At 41.0% G+C, this 24347-nt stretch overlaps 1 protein-coding gene across 1 annotated transcript; it reads left to right on the top strand.

The window, feature by feature from the left end:
• The first annotated feature begins 101 nt into the window (after positions 1-101).
• Positions 102-23609, top strand: LOC124112719 (fumarate hydratase class I, aerobic-like). The gene is made up of 13 exons (XM_046472843.2): positions 102-147; positions 3147-3330; positions 4011-4138; positions 6588-6726; positions 7239-7339; positions 9390-9596; positions 10623-10749; positions 11854-12044; positions 12264-12374; positions 13745-13951; positions 20704-20823; positions 21925-22042; positions 22733-23609. The coding sequence occupies exons 2-13, from the start codon at positions 3147-3149 to the stop codon at positions 22831-22833; spliced, it is 1734 nt and encodes a 577-aa protein (XP_046328799.2). The 5' UTR covers positions 102-147; the 3' UTR covers positions 22834-23609.
• Positions 23610-24347: the final 738 nt, after the last annotated feature.

Here is a 24347-nt window from a genome sequence, read left to right as displayed (position 1 = left end):
GAAGTATATTATGATGAAATTAATTTAAAATATGTTTTGTATTATCACAATGACTTATTTATTTTTTGACTGACAGATTCCGATTTTGACCTTCACGTGGAGTTGCCTCCCTTCAATCAATTTTCGATCAAGGACAAGTGTGAGAAGGTAGTATGTTCAAGATTAATGTCAATAAGCAGGGACGTTTAATGCAATCATAGATGCGAGTTTTTCGTTGTAATAAGTCCGATGAAATACAATAAGTGCAATATGTTGCTTGTCTAATGACTTTTTTAATGTTACAACTTGAAAGTAAAAGAATCGGGAAATGTTTCTCTGCGTTATTTTTCGCGACGATATTATCATATTACTTTATTAGGCCCTATGTTGTTATTTAAACATGTTTGAGAACCCAGTCTGGGCCTACTGTATTCATTCTTTTTTTTTAGGAATTCGAAATTATTTTGATTGCATATGTAATGTCACACGAAAGTAGTCCAAACGAACGAGTGTCACCAAACAAGTTAACTCACTAAGCATGATATGTTTACACCTTTAAAGTTTAAAGGGGGACTAACACCTGCCTTCTAAACGCCTGTCTAACACTGCATGCTGGGGCTTCCTCGCTGCCATGACTCGATTTGCTTGCTAACGCAATATAGCGTGACACATGACTCGGCTACCCTAAGGACAATTCAAATAAACTTTGAGGCAATATCTATACGCATTCCAGAACACTTATTGGTTACCTGTGATCTATGATGATTTTGATATTACAAGGGACGCATGTTAATTAATTTCTTCAACCTAAACACAAACACCATGGAAGCTCATCGGTTGTTGTTATTTGGAAATAGCCCTGACTGTTATGATGGTTATAGTTTGATAAATAAAAGTATCCCCGCAGTAAAAGCAATTTTGGATTGCTTTGATAATACGATGACTGAGATTGATTTGGATCGTATTTCTGTGTTTCATAGCTTGATATTTAGTCATGTCCTGTCAATAGATCTATACTATTGGAAATAAGCAATTGATTTATATGAAGCCCCCATTGCATATAGTTATTGTGTACTATTAAATATCACATTATCAGATGTAACTGAACAAGAAGATAAAGTCATCAATATCCCCCGCCTTTTTAGATATGTGCATAAATCAAACAATGTATGTCATTACTGTCGTATACCTCATTTTACCAAAAAAAAAAAGATTTGTGAATACAACTGACAGTATGACATATGACTAAAATGAAACCCTCATTTGAACCTTTGTTCAACTTGTTAATGCAAAATCTTAAAAAAATACCTCAATTGCAAAACCCATCATTTCGGCACTTGCATAATTCAAAGAAATGACAAACATTTTACGAGTTTGAAGTCCAACATGTTGCCATGGAAATGCAAAAGAAATAATTCCTGAGAACCACATTTGTATACAGCAAATATGTGTCCGCATTATTTTTGAAACAATGAAGTTCAGTTTATATACTCAAAACACCTTATTTTTCAGTTTCTAAATTGCATATAATAGAACAATTACTAATCCCTTGTTTTCATCCATGTTTCATGATATAATCCTGCATCTGTGGGAGGCACGGATGGCCCAGTCGTCTAAGGCGCCGCGATTTGCTGTGCAGAGTTGCGTCCTGTGGACACGCCAGAAACCTATGATTGTGGGTTCGAATCCCGGTTCGCCCCGATAATGTTTCTAGGTTTGTCGGCACCATACCCGTGCTCGTGGGTTTCACCGAAGTGATAAACGTCTGAGACCTGCATCACTTGGGGCTTTGCTCCCACATTAAGCTGACACGCCGTGATATAACTGGAATACTGTTAAAAGCGGCGTTAAACACATCTCACTCACTCACTCCTACACCTGTGTATTTGCCATCATTCACTTGATGCTCAGTTAATGAATGTATTACAGGTATAATTAGTGGTAGCACCACTCAGATTACATGACAAAAGTTCCCATTTGGAATTTCCTGTGTCTGGGGTAATTATTCAATCTCAGATTGGCTTATAAATCAAGGTCTGAAGTAGTGAATACATTACTTGTTATGTTATATACACATGGCAGCACAGCAAGAGAGGAATCATCAGATGAGTTACAAAAAAAGGATTAACTGAAAATACATTAATTGATTAATCACTGTAATCTTGAATAGTGGATATGTCAAAAGTAAGTGTTTATAGAAGAAGAAGAAAATTCATTTATTTGTTTGTCCCACAGTGCACAGTCACAAAGTTACAAAAGTGAATACAATGATGTACACTCCCTGGCCAACATGGCCTATGAGACATAAATTAAAACAAAAAAATACACATTATAAGCACATAGTGCTAAAATAGCATATCAGCACACTATATAACACTACTTTACTTACAATTCTACATTCATCCCCCCATACCCATCCACCCACACATCCAATCAGCCATCCACACATCCACCCACTCACCCCACCACCCCAACCCCCTCACCCAAACATCTTCCCACACACCCACTCAGCCAACCACACACTCACCCACACATCCACCCATACTCCCGCCCATTTACCCACCCTCATGCCTAAGCTCCCATCCATCCACCATTTTTTTGCAAGCTCCGACATTGATACAGTTTGGCCCTCAATCTATGGGTTATACTCCAATGAACTCACACAAAGTGAAAGTCAGGTACAGTATTTGACGTAATAAGCTTTCGCTGTAATAAGCGCCCACAGCGATATTTGCTGATATATTGGCCAGTGAACAATCCCAGTTAGCACCCCTTCCGATTGATCAATGTACACAAGACTTATTTTATTTATTCACGTATAATACACACTCGTGTGTTATATGCACCCTTAATTATGGGCAATTAAATCCTGGAAAAATATATGTCGTACATAAACATTTCAGGCTATCACAATAAACCACGAAATTTATCTTTCAACTGTTTGTTTTTTTCTCACCAAAATAATATTCTAAGAAGAGCCCCCTATTTCTAATTATGAGAGCACCCTGGGCGCTTATTACGTCGCATACGGTATTAATAATAGAATGGAGAGACACTTGATAATCGAGGATGTGGTTTGACCGAAACCTATAACCTCTTATTGAGGCTCATTCTCTCACTGAATTCCTACACTGAACAAGTTTCATCTAAGGGCTGTTTGTTACTAGATGCTTGGGTCAGGGATGAGAGGTCGTGCCCTGCAGGGGGCGTGGCTAGTTCTTCACAAGCACCTGCGACAGATACAGACAAGCGGCATACAAGCAGCAGCGGCTGCTGATGTCAAGCCATTCTTCTACCAGGACATCTTTGAACATGAGAAGAAAACAGAAGTCCCGTGGAAAAAATTATCAGGTTTGTCTTTAAAAGTTTAATTGTTTTTATCAAGTTTGGTTAGATTTTATCTGCTTGGTTGTCAAGTTCAAAGAATGATCTGAGACTTTGCATGAAACCAACACCAGTCCTCCTATGGTACCCAAGGACGGTATCCATTGAACAGGGTGGATTGAATTTATGTAAAATTAGACTAAAACTAAAAATGAATTCATTGTAAAGTTCTAGCAGTTAAAATTAATTAGTTTCTACAAGCTCTACCAAATCATAAATACTTACTCTTTACTTATATGACATAAACTCGCATTGACTAATTGAACAATTTCTCTTCCAAGTCTCTTTCAATTCCCTCCCTTTTGTTTTTGTTTGTTGTTTAAACCCCGCACTCAGCAATATTCCAGCTATATGAAGGCGATCTGTAAGTAATCAAGTCTCGACCAGACAATCCAGTGATTAATTTGAAGAGCATTGATCCTTGCAATTGGGATATGATGACATGCTTCAACCAAGTCAGTGAGCCTGACCACCCGATCCCGTTTGTCGCCTCTTAGGACAAGCATAGTCACCTTTTACGGCAAGCATGGGTTGGTGAGGACCTATTCTACCCTGGATCTTCAGGGATCAATTCTCTTCCTGGGAGATTTTGTTCTTGAACATGTTATGCGAATTTGGTGACAATGCTATTTTTTTCATCTTCGTAGGTGATAATGTTTCAACGTTTGATGTGAAGGGAAGAAAGGTTCTTCACGTAGAGCCTGCAGCCTTGACCTTGCTGGCTGAGACCGCCATGATTGACATTTCCCATCTCCTTCGACCCGGACATCTCCAGGTGAAACTGTGACATCAAGTTTCTGTTTCCTAACTTATTCCAATTTTTTTTTCCACAGATTTTAAACATTAGATGTGCAAGATGGGAATAGTGACAGGGAGAATATTAGACATGAGAGATGGATCTGGGAATCCAAACTAAACACCCTTGGTGGGCAAATTTGGAATTAATGTTGTTTTGCTCAACCCTTGGTCGTCAAATTTGGAATTAATGTTGTTTTGTTCAACCATTGGTGGGCAAATTTGGAATTAATGTTGTTTTGTTCAACCCTTGGTGGTCAAATTTGGAATTAATGTTGTTTTTGTTCAACCCTTGGTGGGCAAATTTAGAATTAATGTTGTTTTTGTTCAAAACTTGGTGGGCAAATTTAGAAATAATGTTGTTTTTGTTCAACCCTTGGTGACCATGTTGGTGGACAAATTTGGAATTAATGTTGTTTTTGTTCAACCTTTGGTGGGCAAATTTGGAATTAATGTTGTTTTGTTCAACCCTTGAAGGGTAAATTTGGAATTAATGTTGTTTTGTTCAACCCTTGGTGGGCAAATTTGGAATTAATGTTGTTTTTGTTCAACCTTTGGTGGGCAAATTTGGAATTAATGTTGTTTTGTTCAACCCTTGGTGGGCAAATTAGGAATTAATGTTGTTTTTGTTCAACCTTTGGTGGGCAAATTTGGAATTAATGTTGTTTTGTTCAACCCTTGGTGGGCAAATTAGGAATTAATGTTGTTTTGTTCAACCCTTGATGGGTAAATTTGGAATTAATGTTGTTTTGTTCAACCCTTGGTGGGCAAATTTGGAATTAATGTTGTTTTTGTTCAACCTTTGGTGGGCAAATTTGGAATTAATGTTGTTTTGTTCAACCCTTGGTGGGCAAATTAGGAATTAATGTTGTTTTGTTCAACCCTTGGTGGGCAAATTTGGAATTAATGTTGTTTTGTTCAACCCTTGAAGGGTAAATTTGGAATTAATGTTGTTTTGTTCAACCCTTGGTGACCATGTTGGTGGACAAATTTGGAATTAATGTTGTTTTGTTCAACCCTTGATGGGTAAATTTGGAATTTATGTTGTTTTGTTCAACCCTTGGTGACCATGTTGGTGGACAAATTTGGAATTAATGTTGTTTTGTTCAACCCTTGATGGGTAAATTTGGAATTTATGTTGTTTTGTTCAACCCTTGGTGGGCAAATTTGGAATTAACATGATTAATGTTGTTTTGTTCAACCCTTGGTGGGCAAATTTGGAATTTATGTTGTTTTGTTCAACCCTTGGTGGGCAAATTTGGAATTAATGTTGTTTTGTTCAACCCTTGGTGGGCAAATTTGGAATTTATGTTGTTTTTGTTCAAAACTTGATGGGTAAATTTGGAATTAACATGATTAATGTTGTTTTGTTCAACCCTTGGTGGGCAAATTTAGAATTAATGTTGTTTTTGTTCAAAACTTGGTGGGCAAATTTAGAAATAATGTTGTTTTTGTTCAACCCTTGGTGACCATGTTGGTGGACAAATTTGGAATTAATGTTGTTTTGTTCAACCCTTGAAGGGTAAATTTGGAATTTATGTTGTTTTTGTTCAAACCTTGGTGGGCAAATTTAGAATTAATGTTGTTTTTGTTCAACCCTTGGTGGGCAAATTTGGAATTAATGTTGTTTTGTTCAACCCTCTGTGGGCAAATTAGGAATTAATGTTTATTTTGTTCAACCCTTGGTGGGCAAATTTGGAATTAATGTTGTTTTGTTCAACCCTTGGTAGGCAAATCTGGAATTAATGTTGTTTTTAATGTTGTTTTTGTTCAAGCCAGAACATTAGTTATAACAATGGCATGAGTAAAGAAATCTTTTTGTTTCAATTTGGGAATTAGCAGCGACATTTGCTGCAGGGGCTGAATATCGGTCTCTGAGTAGGCCTAGATAAACCCCTGTGCAATGTCACTGATGCAGCTATCTCTATGTTAAAGGTATGAGGTGGGTATTTTGCATCTTCCCGAGGCAAGTGAGTTAACTGACTATAAAGTCCATTTTCTACCCTTGCTGAACTCTCTTGCCTCGGGAAGATGGGTATTTTGTTGTTATGATAGGTAGCCTGTATATTTCAGTCTACTTATAATTACTGTGTTTTGACGTGGGTGAGAGAGTGAGTGAGTTGGGTTTAACGCCGCTTTTAACAGTATTTCAGTTATATCACGGCGTGTCGGCTTAATGTGGGAGGAAAGCTCGAAGTGATGCAGGTCTCAGACGTTTACCACTTCCGTGAAACTCACGAGCCCGGGTATGGTGCTGACAAACCTAGAAACATAATCGGGGCGAAGTTTTGACATGGACTGAAAACATCACTTATCAGCAGTGAACTTGGGCTGTCTGGTTAAAATCTGATATTTAACTCAATTGCTGTGCCTCTCTGCATGAAAATCACATAAACTAATGGTTAATTGTTTTGTTTTTTGTATCCTAGCAACTGTCGAATATCCTGAAAGATCCTGAAGCCTCCAGTAATGACAAGTTTGTGGCTCTTGAATTGCTGAAGAACGCAAATGTTGCTGCTGGGATGGTTCTGCCTGGTTGCCAGGATACGGGAACAGCTATCTGCATCGGTAGGTGAAAGCTAGGAGGAACATCAGTTCAGTATCAACGAAAATGGCTGAGTATTCCATTGTTAGGTTTCAACGTGCAATAACATTTGTTTACTTATGTCTTGACTCTGCTGATACTTTGAATCATTTGAAGATGTGAGTAGTTTGAATTAGTGTACTATTTGACGATCATGTTTGCTATATACCAATCAAATATGAATAGCATTTGGAATGAAGTTGACAAGGTATAGTTGTGAAAGAGTTATCTCCCTTCCACCATTGAACCCTCATGTATTATTTCCTATTCTATGTGTTCTTCTTTTTATTATTATAATTGTTGTCGTTTGAAAGGGGTTCTCAATTAGGTAAAACAGGTCTTGTAACAATGGTAACAGTAATTGGTAATTTCTATTCCTCTGTCAATTTAGTTGCCCTGTAAGATGTAAGGTGCAAAATAGACAAGGTTGTCTTAGGACTTGTAGCAGGTCATGTTAAGGCATGATGCAGTGACATCTTCCATTATTGGCCCCCAGGTAAGAAAGGTCAGTACGTGTGGACGGAGGGGAGGGATGAGGATGCTCTCTCCAGGGGAATCTACAACACGTACACCAAGAGGAACCTCAGGTATTCACAGGTAATATTTGTTTGTTTTATTTGATGTTTATCACTGCAACCAGCAATATTCCAGCTATAATCAGACAATCTGGTGAAGGGTATTGTGAGAATCAGCCCAGGCTGTCAGGGTATGCTGTCACACTATCGACCAAGTCACCGAGTCTGACCACCTGATCCTTTAAGTCACATCTAACGACCAGCATGGGTGTCTAGGGACCTGTTTTTACCTGGAAGGGTTACAAGTAATAAAGTGCAGAGTGAGTGAGTAGGGTTTTACGCCGCTTTTAGCAATATCACGGCAGGGGACACCTGAAATCAGCTTCATACATTGAACCCATGTCGGGAATCGAACCCGGGTCTTCGGCGCGACAAGCGAACGCTTTAACCACTAGGCTACCCGACCGCCCCAACTACTGGCAGAGGGATTTCTATGTGTAGGATTCAAGTGTATGGTGAGTTTCTGTGGTAGAAATGGTTCTATCAAATTCACTTCTTCTGAGTGAGTAGAGCAATGTTTAGTTTGGCACTGCTTGAATAGTTCTGAAGGCAACCTGGTTGTGGATCTCTGACGTTGAGATGGTACGTGACGATACATGTTCTACATGATAAGGACGTAATACACTTAATCAACAGGGAAAATGAATTTATTTAGTATGTACAGGCTGTATTCATGTAATAATAATTGATTCAGGGATAAAAAGGTACTGTAAAACAGGAATTTAATGCGACATGAAAATAATGCGAGCTCTTGACTTTAGACATAAAGGCGCATTTTAAAAATGCGAGTGCCCATACCCTTTCCTAAAAATTTATGCGCTGGATTTATGTTCTGTGTTATTTTAATTAATGTAACCTACGTAAATAAAAGCCTTACCTGAAAACGCTTCGTTTGTTTCAAATGACGTTTTGAGCAATCCTCACACACCTGTTGACCTGCGGATTAGTGTCATGAAACCCATTCATGCGCGTTGGCTCGTGTCTGCTCTTGACAAGCTCGTAAGGGACACTGATCGGATAATTCGTGGCTGGCGCCAATCTGGGCTGCTTGACAGGATGTGAACTGACCACTACTCAACTTCACTTTGTGTAGGTGACTTTGTTATTTGAAAAATTAATGCGCATAAAATTAATGCGACCCTCCGACCCTCCGACCCTGCTCGCATTAATTTCCTGTTTTACAGTATATGTTTCAAGTTTGCCACAGGGGACCCATAAAAATATTTAAGTGTGCCCTTTGTAAGAGTTGTGCCAACAACTAGAATATCCATCTTCAACACAATGAACTACTTGGTTCAAATAAGCAGCCTCGTGAAGGATTTGTTGGAATTTAAGCTCTGCTGGAACTGTCGATTATATTTCTGTTGTCTAGTACACAGAGATTATTGACATTCAGACTTATTTTTTCAAATGACACTGGGGTATTCTTTGGGCAAAATGTCATGAGAAGGTCAAAGGTCAAGGTCATGAGACTTTCTCAAAATATATTAAGGCATTTATCATTATGCTTGGCATATACCTTCTCTAGGATGGCGCCCTGTATTGGTCCAAATAAGTCAACGGTCAAGGTCAGTTTACATGTTTTTGTGGCTTGTATCTTTACAAGTCCTATCACAGAAAGTGTTGGTGCTATGTCCATCAAAGGTCAAGGTCATATTTGAGGTAATTGCGAACCATAGATGGATCATTCACTGGTAGTTGTACAATCCTGTGACAGGGATACTTGTTGGATCTAAAGAACTTGTCTTGATGTCTGGCAGATATGTTTTGGGAGTGGAAATACATGGAGGAACTTTAAGACATCACAGGCTTTGAGGAAATCAGTGCAATTACTCCAGCCCCTTCCTTTTCTTTTCCTCAATTTCTGTATTAACAGGTTTAGGTTCATTTTCATGTGTTCATCAAGTTAACTTGTACGGAAGTTCATTTATGGCATCATTAAATGATCATTTTGTGTTAAAATATATTACTTCTCAGTTTCGCTATTTCACAGTCCCATTGATTCTGACCAAGCTATTGGCACTCTAATACAAGGAATTTCACCCCCTGTACAAACATGAATATCCTCCTAGGTGGCGCCACTGGACATGTTTAACGAGGTCAACACCAAGACAAACCTGCCGGCCCAGATCGAGCTGTACGCCACTGACTCCTCTCAGTACGACTTCCTGTTTATGGCCAAGGGAGGTGGCTCAGCAAATAAGACTTTTCTCTATCAACAAACAAAAGCTTTGCTAAATCCTGAAAGACTTATGAAGTTTGTCGATGAAAAAATTAAGGTTAGTAATAAAAAAATGTAAGGACTGTACAGAGATGCCCCAAGCCATTTTGATGTTGTTTCTCTTTCTTCAGTTTTTAATGCATCTTTGTCTTTATTTGTGTGACAGTGTTCAAAGTGAGCGATCATATTTACCGTATTTGATGTAAGAAGCGCCTAGGGCGCTCTCAAAATTAGAAGTAGGGGGCTCTTATTAGAATATTATTTTGGTGAAAAAAAACAGGGTTAAAAGAAAAATTTCGTGACTTATGCTGACACCCTGAAATGTTTATAAACGACAGATATATTTTTCCAGAATTTAATTGCCCATGATTAAGGGTGCATATAACACACGAGTGCGTATTATACACGAATAAATAAGTCTTGTGCTAATTGTGATTGTTCACTAGCCAATATATTAGCAAATATTGCTGTGGGCGCTTATTAGAGCGGGGCGCTTATTACGTCAAATATGGTACCTCATTAATTCTCACAAAACTATAAGTTTATGACAGATAATTTGGGTAGCAAAATATCTGGGTTTGGACCTCTACAAGCATGACAGGGGTACAGAGAGTAAAATCTTCGCTCTCTCTCTCCAGCTTTTGGTGTCTTCATTTCACAGCATGCCCTTTCTACAAATATTTCAAAGAATGTCATACCTTATTTTTCCAAAAAGTTGTTTTATCAGGGTTTCAGCAGTCAAGGCCTTAGTTATGCTTTCAAAATGTTTCATGGTAGACATGTGGAGGACATTTGTGATGGGTTTTTGTCGTACAACATTACACAGTCCTGAGAGCAATCCCACCAACCCACCCATCTGTTTAATAAATGACCAGACCCTATTTAAAAGAAAGATTATTAAAGTTTCATGCTGCTTGAAGTGTTTTGTTGAATGACATTTCACGGGGTCCCAATTAGTCCCATGCTGATCTGCTTTGCAGGTTGGGCATTTCATCAGAAATTTGATGACAGTGTGTTAAACATGGTAATTCGAGGATTAAAAGACGCCTCCATTGCAAAATGTTATTTGCTATTCTTTGGTCAGACATTAGGTACAGCAGCCTGCCCTCCCTATCATCTGGCCATTGTTATCGGAGGAACGTCAGCAGAACTCACGCTGAAAACAGTCAAGCTGGCCTCGACACGCTACCTGGACACACTCCCCTCATCAGGTGACCATACGTTATCCGAGACATTGTTCTGTCTGTCCGTGGGGACCGGGGACTTTGGGCAATAATCTTTTGGGGTTGACAAAAACCTGACTGCAAACTTCTTTTTATTATTAGAATAGAACATGTCAGTTAAAAGTAAATGAGTGCAATTGAAGTAGTTTTAATGATTCCAACAGCCAATTCTTTTGCGTCTAATCTCAGTTTTATGTGTATGGAAGGCAGTATTTTATGTCTGGTATCATATGATAGGCCTTGCTACAAGACAGTAGTGAACACACTTCCCTAAACAGGTAAATTCATTATCCACACAGGGGCGGTCGGGTAGCCTAGTGGTTAAAGCATTCGCTCGTGACGCAGAAGACCCGGGTTCGATTCCCGACATGGGTACAATGTGTGAAGCCCATTTCTGGTGTCCCCTGCCGTGATATTGCTGGAATATTGCTAAAAGCGGCGTAAAACCATACTCACTCACTCACTCACTCATTATCCACACTCTTGATGGGCTCACAAGTGAGTGAGTGAGTGAGTGGGTGGGTGGGTGGGTGGGTGAGTGAGCCATGCATGTACACCAAAACCATGTGACCACACTCTTATTTCACTTATTTAACAAAGAGTGAGTGAGTTGGGGTTAACGCTGCTTTTAACATTATTCCAGTTATATCAAGGCGTGTCAGCTTAATGTGAGAGGAAAGCCTAAAGCGATGCAGGTCTAGGAAGTTTACCACCTTGGTGAAACCGACGAACATGGGTATAGTGCTGACAAGCCTAGAAACAGATACGAGGAAAACTGGGATTCGAACCAATAATAGGTTCTGGTGTGCCCAAGGGACGCAACACTGTATTGTGAATTGTGATGCCTTAGACGACGTGGCCATCCGTGCCCCCTACAAATAAGTAAATAATATAACATGATTAATTATTTTATACTTTATGGTTGTGGTGCTGACAAACCTAGAAAACGGGGATTCGAACCCACGATCATAGGTTTCTGACTTGCCCCAGTGACACAACTCTGCCTTAGACGATTGGTCCATCTGTGCCCCCCAAAATAAGTGAATATCATAACATGATTTATAATTCATTCATTTCCTTCTGATTAATCAGGCAATGACCATGGCCGAGCTTTCCGCGACCTTGAACTTGAGCAGCAAATCCACAAACTGACACAGAAAATGGGGATTGGGGCACAGTTTGGAGGCAAATATTTCTGTCACGATGTCCGAGTCATCCGCCTACCGAGACATGGAGCTTCCTGTCCTGTTGGTATTGGAGTGTCATGTTCAGCAGACAGACAGGTGAGCTTGTTAGTGTTGGGGGTGGTTAGGTAGCTTAGTGGTTAAGGTGTTTGCTTGTAACAACTAAGACCTAGGTTCGAATCCCCATTTGGGTCCCTCTGTCTTGTTGTTGATGAAACCAGATTCAGTCAGATTTACTGAAGTAGCAAGTGATATTTCTCAGAAAGTTACATATATATATATATATATCCTCTTTAAGAAATATTGTTTCTGCTTTAGGCTCTTGGCAAAATAACGGAAGAGGGCGTGTTTCTAGAACAGCTTGAGATTGATCCCATCAAGTACCTTCCAGAGATCGAGACAAAGGACCTTGGAGGCGAGGTCGTGCAGGTAAGGTCAAGACATTGTATCAGACGGCTATACTCAAAAACAAAAGAAACTGTGATGATAAAAACTTACCAATAACGGAAAATTAATAAAAATATTATTTGCTGACCTGACACAAGACATTGCAATTTCCTTCTTCACTTCGATCATATAACACAGAACACACTCCGGCGCAGTGGTTACTCAGCATAACACCACTGCCACAGGCTAATTTGCATATCACGTGACCGGACTTTTCTCTTATTGTAAACAAACACGCTTTTTCAGAAATCTGTATAGAACGGACTAATGCAAGTATTTGGGGGCGCTTTGCATATTGTTTAGCAAGTGACCGTATGGCCAGCTGTCCATTGGGCTTTGATGAAAGCACGTGGAGCCGTATAACCAATGTAAACAAAGGATAACTACGCAAAAACAAGTAGATTTTCATGTATTAGGATACTTTCTTAATGAACCGTAACCATTCTTTGACATTTGTTTATGAAAATGTGTAGACTTGTCAAACATGAAACGGATGAAAAGCATATTCAATATCTTGAATGGACTGTGAAAGATGTGACGAATCGTCACATGGCGCTGGCCTGTGGCAGAGGTACTATGCTGGCTGGCTGCCGGCGGCATGGAACTCTGGGTAGGAGAGTGAACACAGAACCCAAAACGTGCCTACACCTGGAACCCCTTTCCCTTGGTTACCAATCAGAGTTATCTGCCCTTCATCCCAGACTGCCTTCTCATATCACAAAATGATGCTAACAAAATTATTATTTTACCTTATCCAGACTGATACTAATTGCTTATTTCATCTCATTCTGAATGGTAGTTGAAACTTCCTGAACTGTGTTCCTAGAGGACAGCAAAAAAAGCTCACCTGAACACACCCCTGAGCCATGCATGTACACCAAAACCATGTGACCACACTCATATTTCACTTATTTAACAAAGAAGCCAGGACTAGTATTTGTACTTGATGGGGTGACACTAGTTTCAAACAGACTCTGTCATCTTTGTAAACCCACAAATATTTGCAGTGAAATGTGAGGAGAAGAGTGTGGTGATCAGGGGTGTCCACTGGTGACTCCGAAGTCATGTGATTGAGCAGCTTTCATTTTGCAAATGGTAGTGGTTTCATCCTTCAAAGAACTAATAAGTTTGTCGATAATGTCAATATAAATTAATAGCCGTTTGTGTGAAAACACAATTAGGAGTTTTTTCCATAAATGATAAAATTAGTAGCAGTTTGGAGGATTGTCAAAAGTATATTTTTATGATTTTACTGATTTTATGTTGTTTGGGTTATAATATAACCAACTAATAGCAACCAACTGACCTATTCCCCAGTACTACCTTGCCCATCTTGAATACATGTTTTACAGGTGAATCTGAACCGACCAATGAGTGAAGTGCTGCAACAACTTGACCAGTATCCAATCAAAACTCGCCTGACTCTGACGGGGACACTGGTGGTTGCGCGGGACATCGCCCACGCCAAGCTGCAGGAGAGGTTAGACAAGGGGGAAGAGATGCCGCAGTATATGAAGGATCACCCAGTCTACTACGCCGGTCCTGCCAAAACACCAAAAGTAAGGGGGGCAACTCTGGAATGTAAACCTTGTCAAAATTAGTAGCCATTGTACAGCGATTCTTTCATTGCATGTTGATCTGGGTTTGGTATATTGTGTATGACCCAGACATTTATATTGAATGTGTATGACCCAGGGATATGCAAGCGGATCATTTGGGCCGACAGCAGCTGGTATATTGTGTATGACCCAGATATTTATATTGTATGTGTATGACCCAGGGTTATGGAAGCGGATCGTTTGAGCCAATGACAGCTGGTATATTGTGTATGACCCAGACATTTATATTGTATGTGTATGACCCAGGGATATGGAAGCGGATCGTTTGAGCCAATGACAGCTGGTATATTGTGTATGACCCAGACATGTATATTTTTTACTTATCCTGCATTACTCCTTAATGCATTCACTGCTTACTTACGACAACTAGAAGGACAGCGCTGGGAAGGTCCTGGGTGAAGAAATAAAGTTGTTGTTCTCAAGTCCCAATCAGTGGCCTTCCGTCGCTGTCCTGTGACCTTGATGACACCTAAGGTCATCTTCACATCACTGCTTGTCGCAGCACAGCTAGGACGTGTCCAAGCGGAGCTCTCCTTTTGGATTAATTTTAGACCTTCAGTTTGTCTACAATCTTAAAAATTGATCTGCGATGGACGATGTATTCTTTTCATATTACTTTCACCATGTTGTGTAGTTTTATGTGAATTAATTAGGCGTGAAAAGACGCTTGTCTTTTTTCCCGCCAAAATATTGTTGTTCGCCGCCATTTTGAATTGTGTTACAATCGTTTGCCTGCCAAGGTAGTCATATTGTTTACAATTCTCAGCTACGTATGTATAACATATTCTTATGTTCTTAAATATTACTAGCTTTGGCGTAACAGTGAGTTGCGTATACTAAAATTATTGTATACTTTTTCAACTCGTTAAAAATATGGTTGCCGATAGATTAATATCAAATCTACGGCTTTCTTCCAGTCCCGCTTCATCAACAATTCTTTTATTGCGTACCTATGTTTATGCGATTAAATAGTTTTTTGTTGGTATTTTTGGTTTTACATTGAGTTGCGTATATGAACTATTGTATACTCTTGCAACTCGTAGTTTTTGCCGATAGATTATTGTTCAATTCTATGGCATTCTTCCAGTACCGCCTCATCAACAATGGCGTAATTGTGTTTAATTTAAACATATTTTATTGACATATATGGTCAACGGGATTGGGCAAAAGTTATCCAACTTAGGTGGCCCTTTCCCTACTCTATATGTACAGACATTGAATATACATATATATATGTAATTGTGTAACTTATGATTGAGCGTGGTATTAATTGTCGTGGGAAAAATCTTACAAAGATTATCATCCACGTTGTTTGGTTTGCGCGCAGATGTGCTCTCCAAACCCTAAATGAAAATATAAATACCCTTGGTTTACATTGGGTTGCGCATACAAAAATATTGTATATCCTTGCAACTCATAAATTTGCCGATAGATTAGTGTTCAAATTCTTCGGCACTCTTCCAGTATTATCTCATCAACAAGGGTTTCATTGCGTAACATACCTTTGAGCATTTTACTAATTGTCGTGGGAAAAACCTTACAAGATTATCATCCACGATTGGTTGGTTTGCGCGCGGATGTGCTCTCCAATCTCTAAATGTAAATAGCCTTGGTTTACATTGAATTGCGTATATAAAAATATTGTATACCCTTGCAATTCGTATTTTTGCCGATAGATTACTGTTCAATTCTACGGCATTCTTCCAGTACCATTTCTTCAATGGTTTAATTGCGTAACATAATTATGTTTGCTAGGTGTACATATTGTCGTGGAATAATCGCCCAAAGCTCTTTATCCACGGTCATAGGCATGCACGTAGATGTGCTCGCCAAAATTCAAAATGTAATTTTTATGTAAATCTCTAATCCAACGAGTTTACTATATAAAAGCAGATTACTCACAATCATATTTTGCAGTTATTCCGTCGTGAGACGAGAGGAATGTCACTATCGCAGAATAGCGAATGACATATGGTTCTGTCATTACCACCCAACCGTTATTATCGGCAGGTATTATGACGACTGTGATTGCAGAAGTACACCATCCACCGAAATCAACAATACCGGAGGATTTTGTGAGTATCGTAACTGCTCCTATTTTTGCAGCCGCCGGACACTTCCAGATACATGTATGATAATCTGTGACGTCGGCGACAGCACCAGCGTATCGAGATGCTATGATGGGGGTAGATTAGACACAAGCCTTGATCCAGTCAATACTTTTGAGCTTTGTGTCTGATTTATCTGCGCCGAGCGCAGCACTTGACTACAACCAAAGCACTTCTATTACGCAATCGGCGCACGATCAGCTTAGCGCTGTTCCAACATATCCAGCATAGACCTGCGCCGAGCGCAGCGTCTGACTGATACCCAAGCGCTCCTATCACGCCAGTGACGCACGATCAGATTAGCGCTGTTCCAACATATCCAGCATAGACCTGCGCCGAGCGCAGCGTCTGACTGATACCCAAGCGCTCCTGTGACGCACGATCAGCTTAGCGCTGTTCCAACATTCCAGACCTGCGCTGAGCGCAGCGTCTGCGTATCAATCAAGGTCTCTACAATGACGTTAGCCCAAGGCTTACAGTGTACTCGGTTACGTAACCGGCACATGATCAGCTTAGCACATGTACCCGATTGGGAAGCAGACCATCTCGTGTCAGTAACGCCCTCCCCTGATAACAGGGTAAATAAGAGGGACACCACGAGGTCATTGGAGGAAGCCTTCTCCAAAACTCACATTTGCTCCGTGATTTAAGCGACCAATATCGTCAATGTTTGCAGTGGATCAGAATCTATTAGAGGATAACCCTATCTGATTAGATCACTTCCAAACTATGGTGTTTTTCCTACAGCGTCAGTTTGACCACAGGAAAATTCATCTTGAGACCGTTCTGACGGTGATTACCGTTACACCCAAGACTTTATAGCGTTTCCAACTGAGATGCTGGTTTCAAGGGCAGTCTATTACGTCAACCTTGATCATCTACTCCCCTGTTCAACGAACAGATCGCAGACACGCACGTCAAGTTCCCAAAAAGCTTGGAAAGTCCAAGTCAGGGAATTATAAGCCTAGACGCGCGTTTCTCAGGGAAGACCAGCATTCCCTTACTGAGAAAGGGAGTGGCAGAGACAAGTCTCAAGGACGATTTCGTACTTATCGCACTATATCATGGTGTCCGTATAAGGGTAGAGTTAACCCCACCGTTGACCACAGTTTGATTGGGAAAATCCAACATAGACATACTGTTGGTAAGAAGAGCTGTAGAGTGGGTTCACAACCCAGTCTTTACTCCGGGGTTTTATCCTCACACCTACCTGGTACTCATGAAGGACCCAGACAAGATGAGAATGATCCACAATCTCTGTGTTCAACGAACGTTTGATTCTTCATCAGTCTCGACTATCCATCCCAACCGTAGACTTTTCAGGTCCAGTTCATTGGGGTTCACTACCAATGGTAGTATTTCCCATTTGACATGTCAGTGACACTTATGGCTATTTACAGGAGTAATGAAGCCAATAACTATCTACACGTGACGAACACTTGGTTCGAGTCGTAGATGGAGGGCGATCTACTGTATCATCAACACATGTCAATAACTGGGATAGACAATCAACGAGGCGAAGTCGGGAGTATTCTCCTTCCTATTGACTTCAGTTCATAGGAGACCTGTTTAAGACAGACCAGGATATCCTATCTGTACCGAGGGACAGATGGCACAAGTTTCTACTTCTTTTGTCATCTACTCTACACCAACCACACACACTTCGCCAGTGGCAATTGTTGCTAGGGTTAATCACCTCGGCACAGGAGTTAACTAGCATGGGCCGCTTACAACAGCGACCAATTCAATTTTTTTCCTGAACCCTTACATCAGGAGTCAGGATCCACTCAAGGCCATCACTTTACCAACTAAGCTAGAGCCTCAATTTGTGGCGCTGAATGTCTGCGGAGTCTGTTTATTCGGATTTTCCCCGAATACACACCTGTTTGTGGACGTCCCCTTTCAGGGGTGGAGTCTTCACTTACAAGACCAGATAAGCTCAGGGCTATGGCCCGGCGCACAATGGAAGTGGCACATAAACAACTTGGAGTTGGAAGCTTTAATTCTGGCTATATCACATTGGCAGAATCAACTACAGTTAGCCCGACTCGCTATATCCACAGACAACAGCACTGCGGTGTGGTGCCTGTGCAATCGGGGAACAACACACTCCCACTCTCCACTTCTAAGGACATTCAGATTTCTTCCATCTAGTGGATCGGCTGTGACTAAGGTTCATAGTTCAGCACATCCCCGGATGTAGAAACATACTGGCCGATACTTTATCACGTCCAGACAGGGTGGCTCCCACTGAGTGGAAATTTCTCACAGAAGCATTCCAGTTACTGCTTCAGGAATTCAGGCAACCAAACATTGACTTGTTTATTACTTGCCTAGGCCACCAACTCATGACGTATATCTCCCCGTTGCCGGATCCGCAGACTTGGGCGGTGGACGAGTTCAGTATCACTTGGGAAGGGCAAAGAACTAACACTCTTCTGCCACCACTTTTACTTCCCAAGGTGCTACAGGGGATCAAGGAGACAAGGTATCTCGATCTCTCCTTTGGTCGCACCATGGTAACCGGCGAGAGGGTAGTTCGTCAAGCTCGGAAAAATCTAAAACGATTCACTTCCCCTCTCACAGTGGTCCAACCTACTCATCCACCCTCAACAGAAAATTGCCTCACCCAACGTCTGCACGCATGGTTCGTCTTTAAAAGGCGTTTAAGTGCGAAGGGTTATTTCGACACGGGCAGCAAAGCTATAGCTTTAGTTCATCGTTACTCTCCCAGAGACGACGATGACAAGTGGGGATCACTTGAGACTTTTTACAGGGAAGAAAAGAATCAAGACCCTACGATTGCGTCACAATTCCTAGAGGAATACCTCCTACATTGCGTACCCAAAAACACTTGGAAGGTAGCACCATTACTACGTAATTGGCTGCAATTATCTTAGTGTTGGCCGTTTCCGGAAAATCACAGTGTGATTAAGGTCACGGAACTACAGGCCATATTATGCTCATTCAGGTTTGAGGATCAGAAGGCCAAGTTCCAGCCACCTGATTGGGACTTGAACGTGGTACTTCGAGGTTTGCGAGGGCCCCCTTCGAGCCCCTCATTGCATCCTCATTTTCAAGCTCCTTCCCAGCGCGTGACACCTTCGTTACACTCTCGGTATAGTATAGAGAGCTCCGCGAACGGGCTATCGCTGTGAGGAGCTTGGACATCACCAAGGAAACAATGGTTTCTCTTGGCATTAGCAATGGCGGTACGGGTGAGCGAACTACATGTGGTCGACTCAACCCGGATCCGTTTTGAGCATGGGACGCACGGAACAGGACATCTAGGGTTATGCTGGGATTTTATTGCTAAAATCTACTACCAGGCCAACCCGACCGTTCTTCACCATCCCACCGATATCGACTATTGTGGGAATCGTACATGGTGAAGTTCTCCTGGGCTCGGTGCGAGCAGTTCGAGTTTTCATTCGACGCTCCAAGACAAGGCGTGGTTCGTCCACGACAGAAGTTAGTCGCATAATCGCAAACACCATATCTATATGGTTACGCGCAGTAATCCTTCAGGCCTACGAGATCATCAAACGGAACTCGCCGAGAGCGAATTACCCTCAAGATCTCAAGGTGTCAGCCTTACCAGGGCTCAACACGGCAATTGTGGTTTTGGAACAATCACGGAAGGATATTTCTGGAGATTCGACACATATTTTCGTTAGTCATAACCTTCGCGTTGTGACTCTCGAGGATGTCAAAGACGTTCGAAGTTTGGCCCTCTGGTTGTTATCCTGCAGATTGCCAACCACTGACGCAAATAATGAACTCGCCCTATACAGAGCCAGTCAACTTCCATGTGCAGTCACTCAGTCGCCACCAGTGGAAGAATATTAGACAATCTTGTTTGTCAGCGACGGCTCTATGACGCAGTAAGTAAAGAATTAGCTGAATAGCTATTATTTTCTTTATTACTAAGCGTGTATAGGGAATTTCTCTTTAATTCCTATGTTCAATGTTTTTGATTTTTGAACAACCCTACCGTAATGGCGTTTTTGTCTGAACTTTTCCGCTTCACGGTTTATCGACCAAATGGGGTCGTATTGCAGGGTGTGAATTATTGAGGTTTCTGTATTCTGAAGGTTGACCCACCTCCAAACCGTCCGATACAGATGCATTAAGGAGTAATGCAGGATAAGTAAAAAATTTAGTAAAATCTAAATATTTTTTACATTTGTATACTTATCCTGCATTACTACGCTTAAGGCCCACCCGTCGTTAGACTTGCCTCCCCACTTTGGCTTCAGAAACCTCAAAAGTATGTTTTTCTAAGAGCTTGGGCGACAGGCAGTGATGTGAAGATGACCTTAGGTGTCATCAAGGTCACAGGACAGCGACGGAAGGCCACTGATTGGGACTTGAGAACAACAACTTTATTTCTTCACCCAGGACCTTCCCAGCGCTGTCCTTCTAGTTGTCGTAAGTAAGCAGTGAATGCATTAAGGAGTAATGCAGGATAAGTATACAAATGTAAAAAATATTTAGATTTTACTAAAATGTATGTGTATGATCCAGGGATATGCAAGCAGATTGTTTGGACTGACGATAAATTGTATATTGTGTATGACCCAGGGATATGCAAGTGGATCATTTGGGCCGACGACAGCAGGCAGGATGGACTCCTATGTGAACGCCTTCCAAGCTGCAGGGGGCAGCAAGGTCATGTTGGCCAAGGGCAACCGCAGTCGCCAGGTGAGCTATAGTGATAAACTTTGTTCATCCTCTGTAAACCTCAAATCTTTAATGCTAAATTCACAGTTTGATTCATAAAATAAACTTTTAGAAATTGAAAAGGTTTTAATCAATTTCAATGGAGATGAAAGGACAAACTCTCTAAGTAAGAACTGCTTTTTATCTAGCTCATGGAAAAATGTAACCAAACCCCATGTCCACACAGGTAACCAAACTCCAACACAGGTAACCAAACTCCATGTCCACTCAGGTAACCAAACTCCTACGCAGGTAACCAAACTCCACTTCCACACAGGTAACCAAACTCCATGTCGAGACAGGTAACCAAACTCCACATCCACACAGGTAACCAAACTCCCCATCCACACAGGTAACCAAACTCCATGTCCACACAGGTAAACAAACACCATGTCCACACAGGTAACCAAACACCACGTCCACACAGGTAACCAAACTCCATGTCCACACAGGTAACCAAACACCACATCCACACAGGTAACCAAACCCCATGTCCACACAGGTAACCAAACTCGTGCAGGTAACCAAACTCCACGTCCGCACAGGTAACCAAACTCCATGTTCACACAGGTAACCAAACTCCATGCCCACACAGGTAACCAAATTCCACATCCAAACAGGTAACCAAACTCCATGTCCATACAGGTAACCAAAGACCACATCCACACAGGTAACCAAGCTCCACTTCAACACAGGTAACCAAACTCTATGTCCACACAGGTTACCAAGCACCATGTCCACACAGGTAACCTAACAACATGTCCACACAGGTAACCAAACTCCAAGTCCACGCAGGTAACCAAACTCTATATTCATACAGGTAACCAAACTCCCACACAGGTAGGTAACCAAACTCCACGTCCACACAGGTAACTAATCACCATGTCCACACAGGTAACCAAACACGGCGTCCACACAGGTAACCAAACACCATGTCCACACAGGTAACCAACTCCATGTTGACGCAGGTAACCAAACCCCCACACAGGTAACTAAACTCCCGCACAGGTAATCAAATCCCATGTCCACACAGGTAACCAATATCCATGTCCACACTGGTAACCAAACTCCACGTCCACACAGGTAACCAAAGCATGCAAGAGCCATGGAGGCTTCTACCTGGGATCCATCGGGGGTCCAGCAGCCATCTTGGCCGAGAACTGCATCAAGAATGTTGAAGTCCTGGAATATCCTGAACTTGGTAAGTCACTAACAGGGCCCCCTTCTATAAAACGATAGTCGTAAGTCTTCATAAGTAATAATCATCATAACACTATTAATGCTTTGTGGAGCCTTAGGCAATCTTGGTGCTATGGGGAATGAAGTCTATGTTAAATGTATAGGAGTGACCACATTTCTGCCCAACGACCGACATGTGATGCAACATTAAACTAACATAATGGAACTGAAACAATGTTCACAATGGCTTTGGACCCAACGCACTAACTAGCTCTTTGGCATTTGATAAAAATTGTCCCAGCTCTTGTCAGTCAAAATGTAGAGAAAATACAAAACTGATACATTGGAAGACTGTGCTGTATGACCTGGTAGCCATTTCTAATCCAGGCCTAGAGGATGCAAACAGTGCCATGTGTGAAGCCGACATACTGTCTCTAGGTGGTGAAGATAATCATTAGTTGCTTTCACCGTGAATAGTTGCAAGATTGCTGTTGCAGCTTTAAGAAATAATTAAGCACTCATTAATTGTTGACTTGATATGCATTATAAAATTTGAGTTATTGAATGACTTCAGTGCAACTAGATAGGACTACCAACAGGCCAAATAATTTGAGGGCAACATTTTCTTTCTGTCCATATGTTATAGTTCCAGTCAAAGTTTGATGCATGTTTTCTCGTTCTCTGTCAGTGACCCAGCTCTGTTGTGTTGCAGGTATGGAGGCAATATGGCGGGTGGAGGTGGAGAATTTCCCAGCATTCATTGTGGTGGACAATAAAGGAAATGACTTTTTCCAGGAATGGCAGCTGGAGTAATGTGAAGGACACTCTGTGAAGTGGGATACTTTGGGGGTACTTTGTGGCGGATACTTACTTTGTGGAGAAGGCTGCTTCATGAATTCATGCTTCACAAGGGAGGAAAATTAATGAATACTTCATAACTAAGGATACTAAGAAATACTTTGTGAAGCAGGATACTGACTATTTTGAAAAGGATACTTTAGAAATATTTCTTAAAGAATGGTACTTAATGAATACTTCAATGAGAATTCTTCAAGAATGTCATAAGAATTTTTCATGGCTATTTTGATAAGGACTCTTCGAGAATACTTTGATAAGGATTCTTCATGAAAATCTCGATAAGGATTCTTCATCATGAAGAAAATCTCGATAAGGATTCTTCATGAAAATCTCGATAAGGATTCTTCATGAATACTTCAATAAGGATTCTTCATCTATACTTTGATAAGGATTCTTCATGAAAATCTCGAAAAGGATTCTTCATGAAAATCTCGATAAGGATTCTTCATGAATACTTCAATAAGGATTCTTCATCTATACTTTGATAAGGATTCTTCATGAACATCTCAATAAGGATTCTTCATGAATACTTTGATAAAGATTCATGAATACTTCAATTCGGATTCTTCATGAATACTACAAATGAAGTCTTCATGAATATTTCATAAGGTATGATGTAAAAAAACTGGCCAGGTTTGTGATACTGTTGACTGTTATGTGTGAATGATCAGTGATTGGATCATGTAGAATGAAACATGTATATTGTGGTTCAAATACAAATTGTACCTATCTATTTTTGTTTCACATTTTGTTTCAAACATACCCAAGTGTGAAACGTGACTCGGGTATGAAACTGTGGCGTAAATTTCAAGTGACTAATGTCATTTTAAAAGGTATGTTTGTTTGTTGTTAACGCTGCACCAGCTGTATGATGGTGGTCTGAATTTTTTTTGAATCTGGACAGACAATTCACTTATCGATATTGTGAGCAACGATCCATGTAAGATAACACACAACACACCAGTCAAAAGGTCTGACCACCCAATCCATCAAGTTGCCTCTTAGGACCAACACAGGTTGCTTGGGAGCAAATCTCACCTAGAACCCCCACAGGGTCTGATATTGTGAGCCATGACCCAGGAGGGTTGGGTACAATGACACAATCAACCTAGGGTCTGATATTGTGAGCAATGATCCAGGAGGGTTGGGTACAATGACACAATCAACCAAGGGTCTGATATTGTGAGCCATGATCCAGGAGGGTTGGGTAAGATGACCCAATCAACCAAGGGTCTGATATTGTGAGCCATGATCCAGGAGGGTTGGGAACGATGACACAATCAACCTAGGGTCTGATATTATGAGCCATGATCCAAGAGGGTTGGGTACAATGACACAATCAACCAAGGGTCTGATATTGTGAGCCATGATCCAAGAGGGTTGGGTACAATGACACAATCAACCTAGGGTCTGATATTGTGAGCCATGATCCAGGAGGGTTGGGTACAATGACACAATCAACCAAGGGT

This window comes from Haliotis rufescens, unplaced genomic scaffold (genome assembly GCF_023055435.1).
Source record: "Haliotis rufescens isolate VD_foot unplaced genomic scaffold, xgHalRufe1.0.p SCAF_105, whole genome shotgun sequence".
In the NCBI taxonomy this organism is placed as follows: domain Eukaryota; kingdom Metazoa; phylum Mollusca; class Gastropoda; order Lepetellida; family Haliotidae; genus Haliotis; species Haliotis rufescens.
This window is presented reverse-complemented; position numbering and strand designations above follow the sequence as displayed.

Bases quoted from the DNA above. Each gene is read 5' to 3' on its own strand.
- LOC124112719 (XM_046472843.2), top strand. From the start codon at position 3,147: ATGCTTGGGTCAGGGATGAGAGGTCGTGCCCTGCAGGGGGCGTGGCTA. The intron at 10,750-11,853 runs GTGACCATACGT...CTGATTAATCAG, and splicing joins GGACACACTCCCCTCATCAG to GCAATGACCATGGCCGAGCT. The intron at 20,824-21,924 runs GTGAGCTATAGT...ACGTCCACACAG, and splicing joins AGGGCAACCGCAGTCGCCAG to GTAACCAAAGCATGCAAGAG.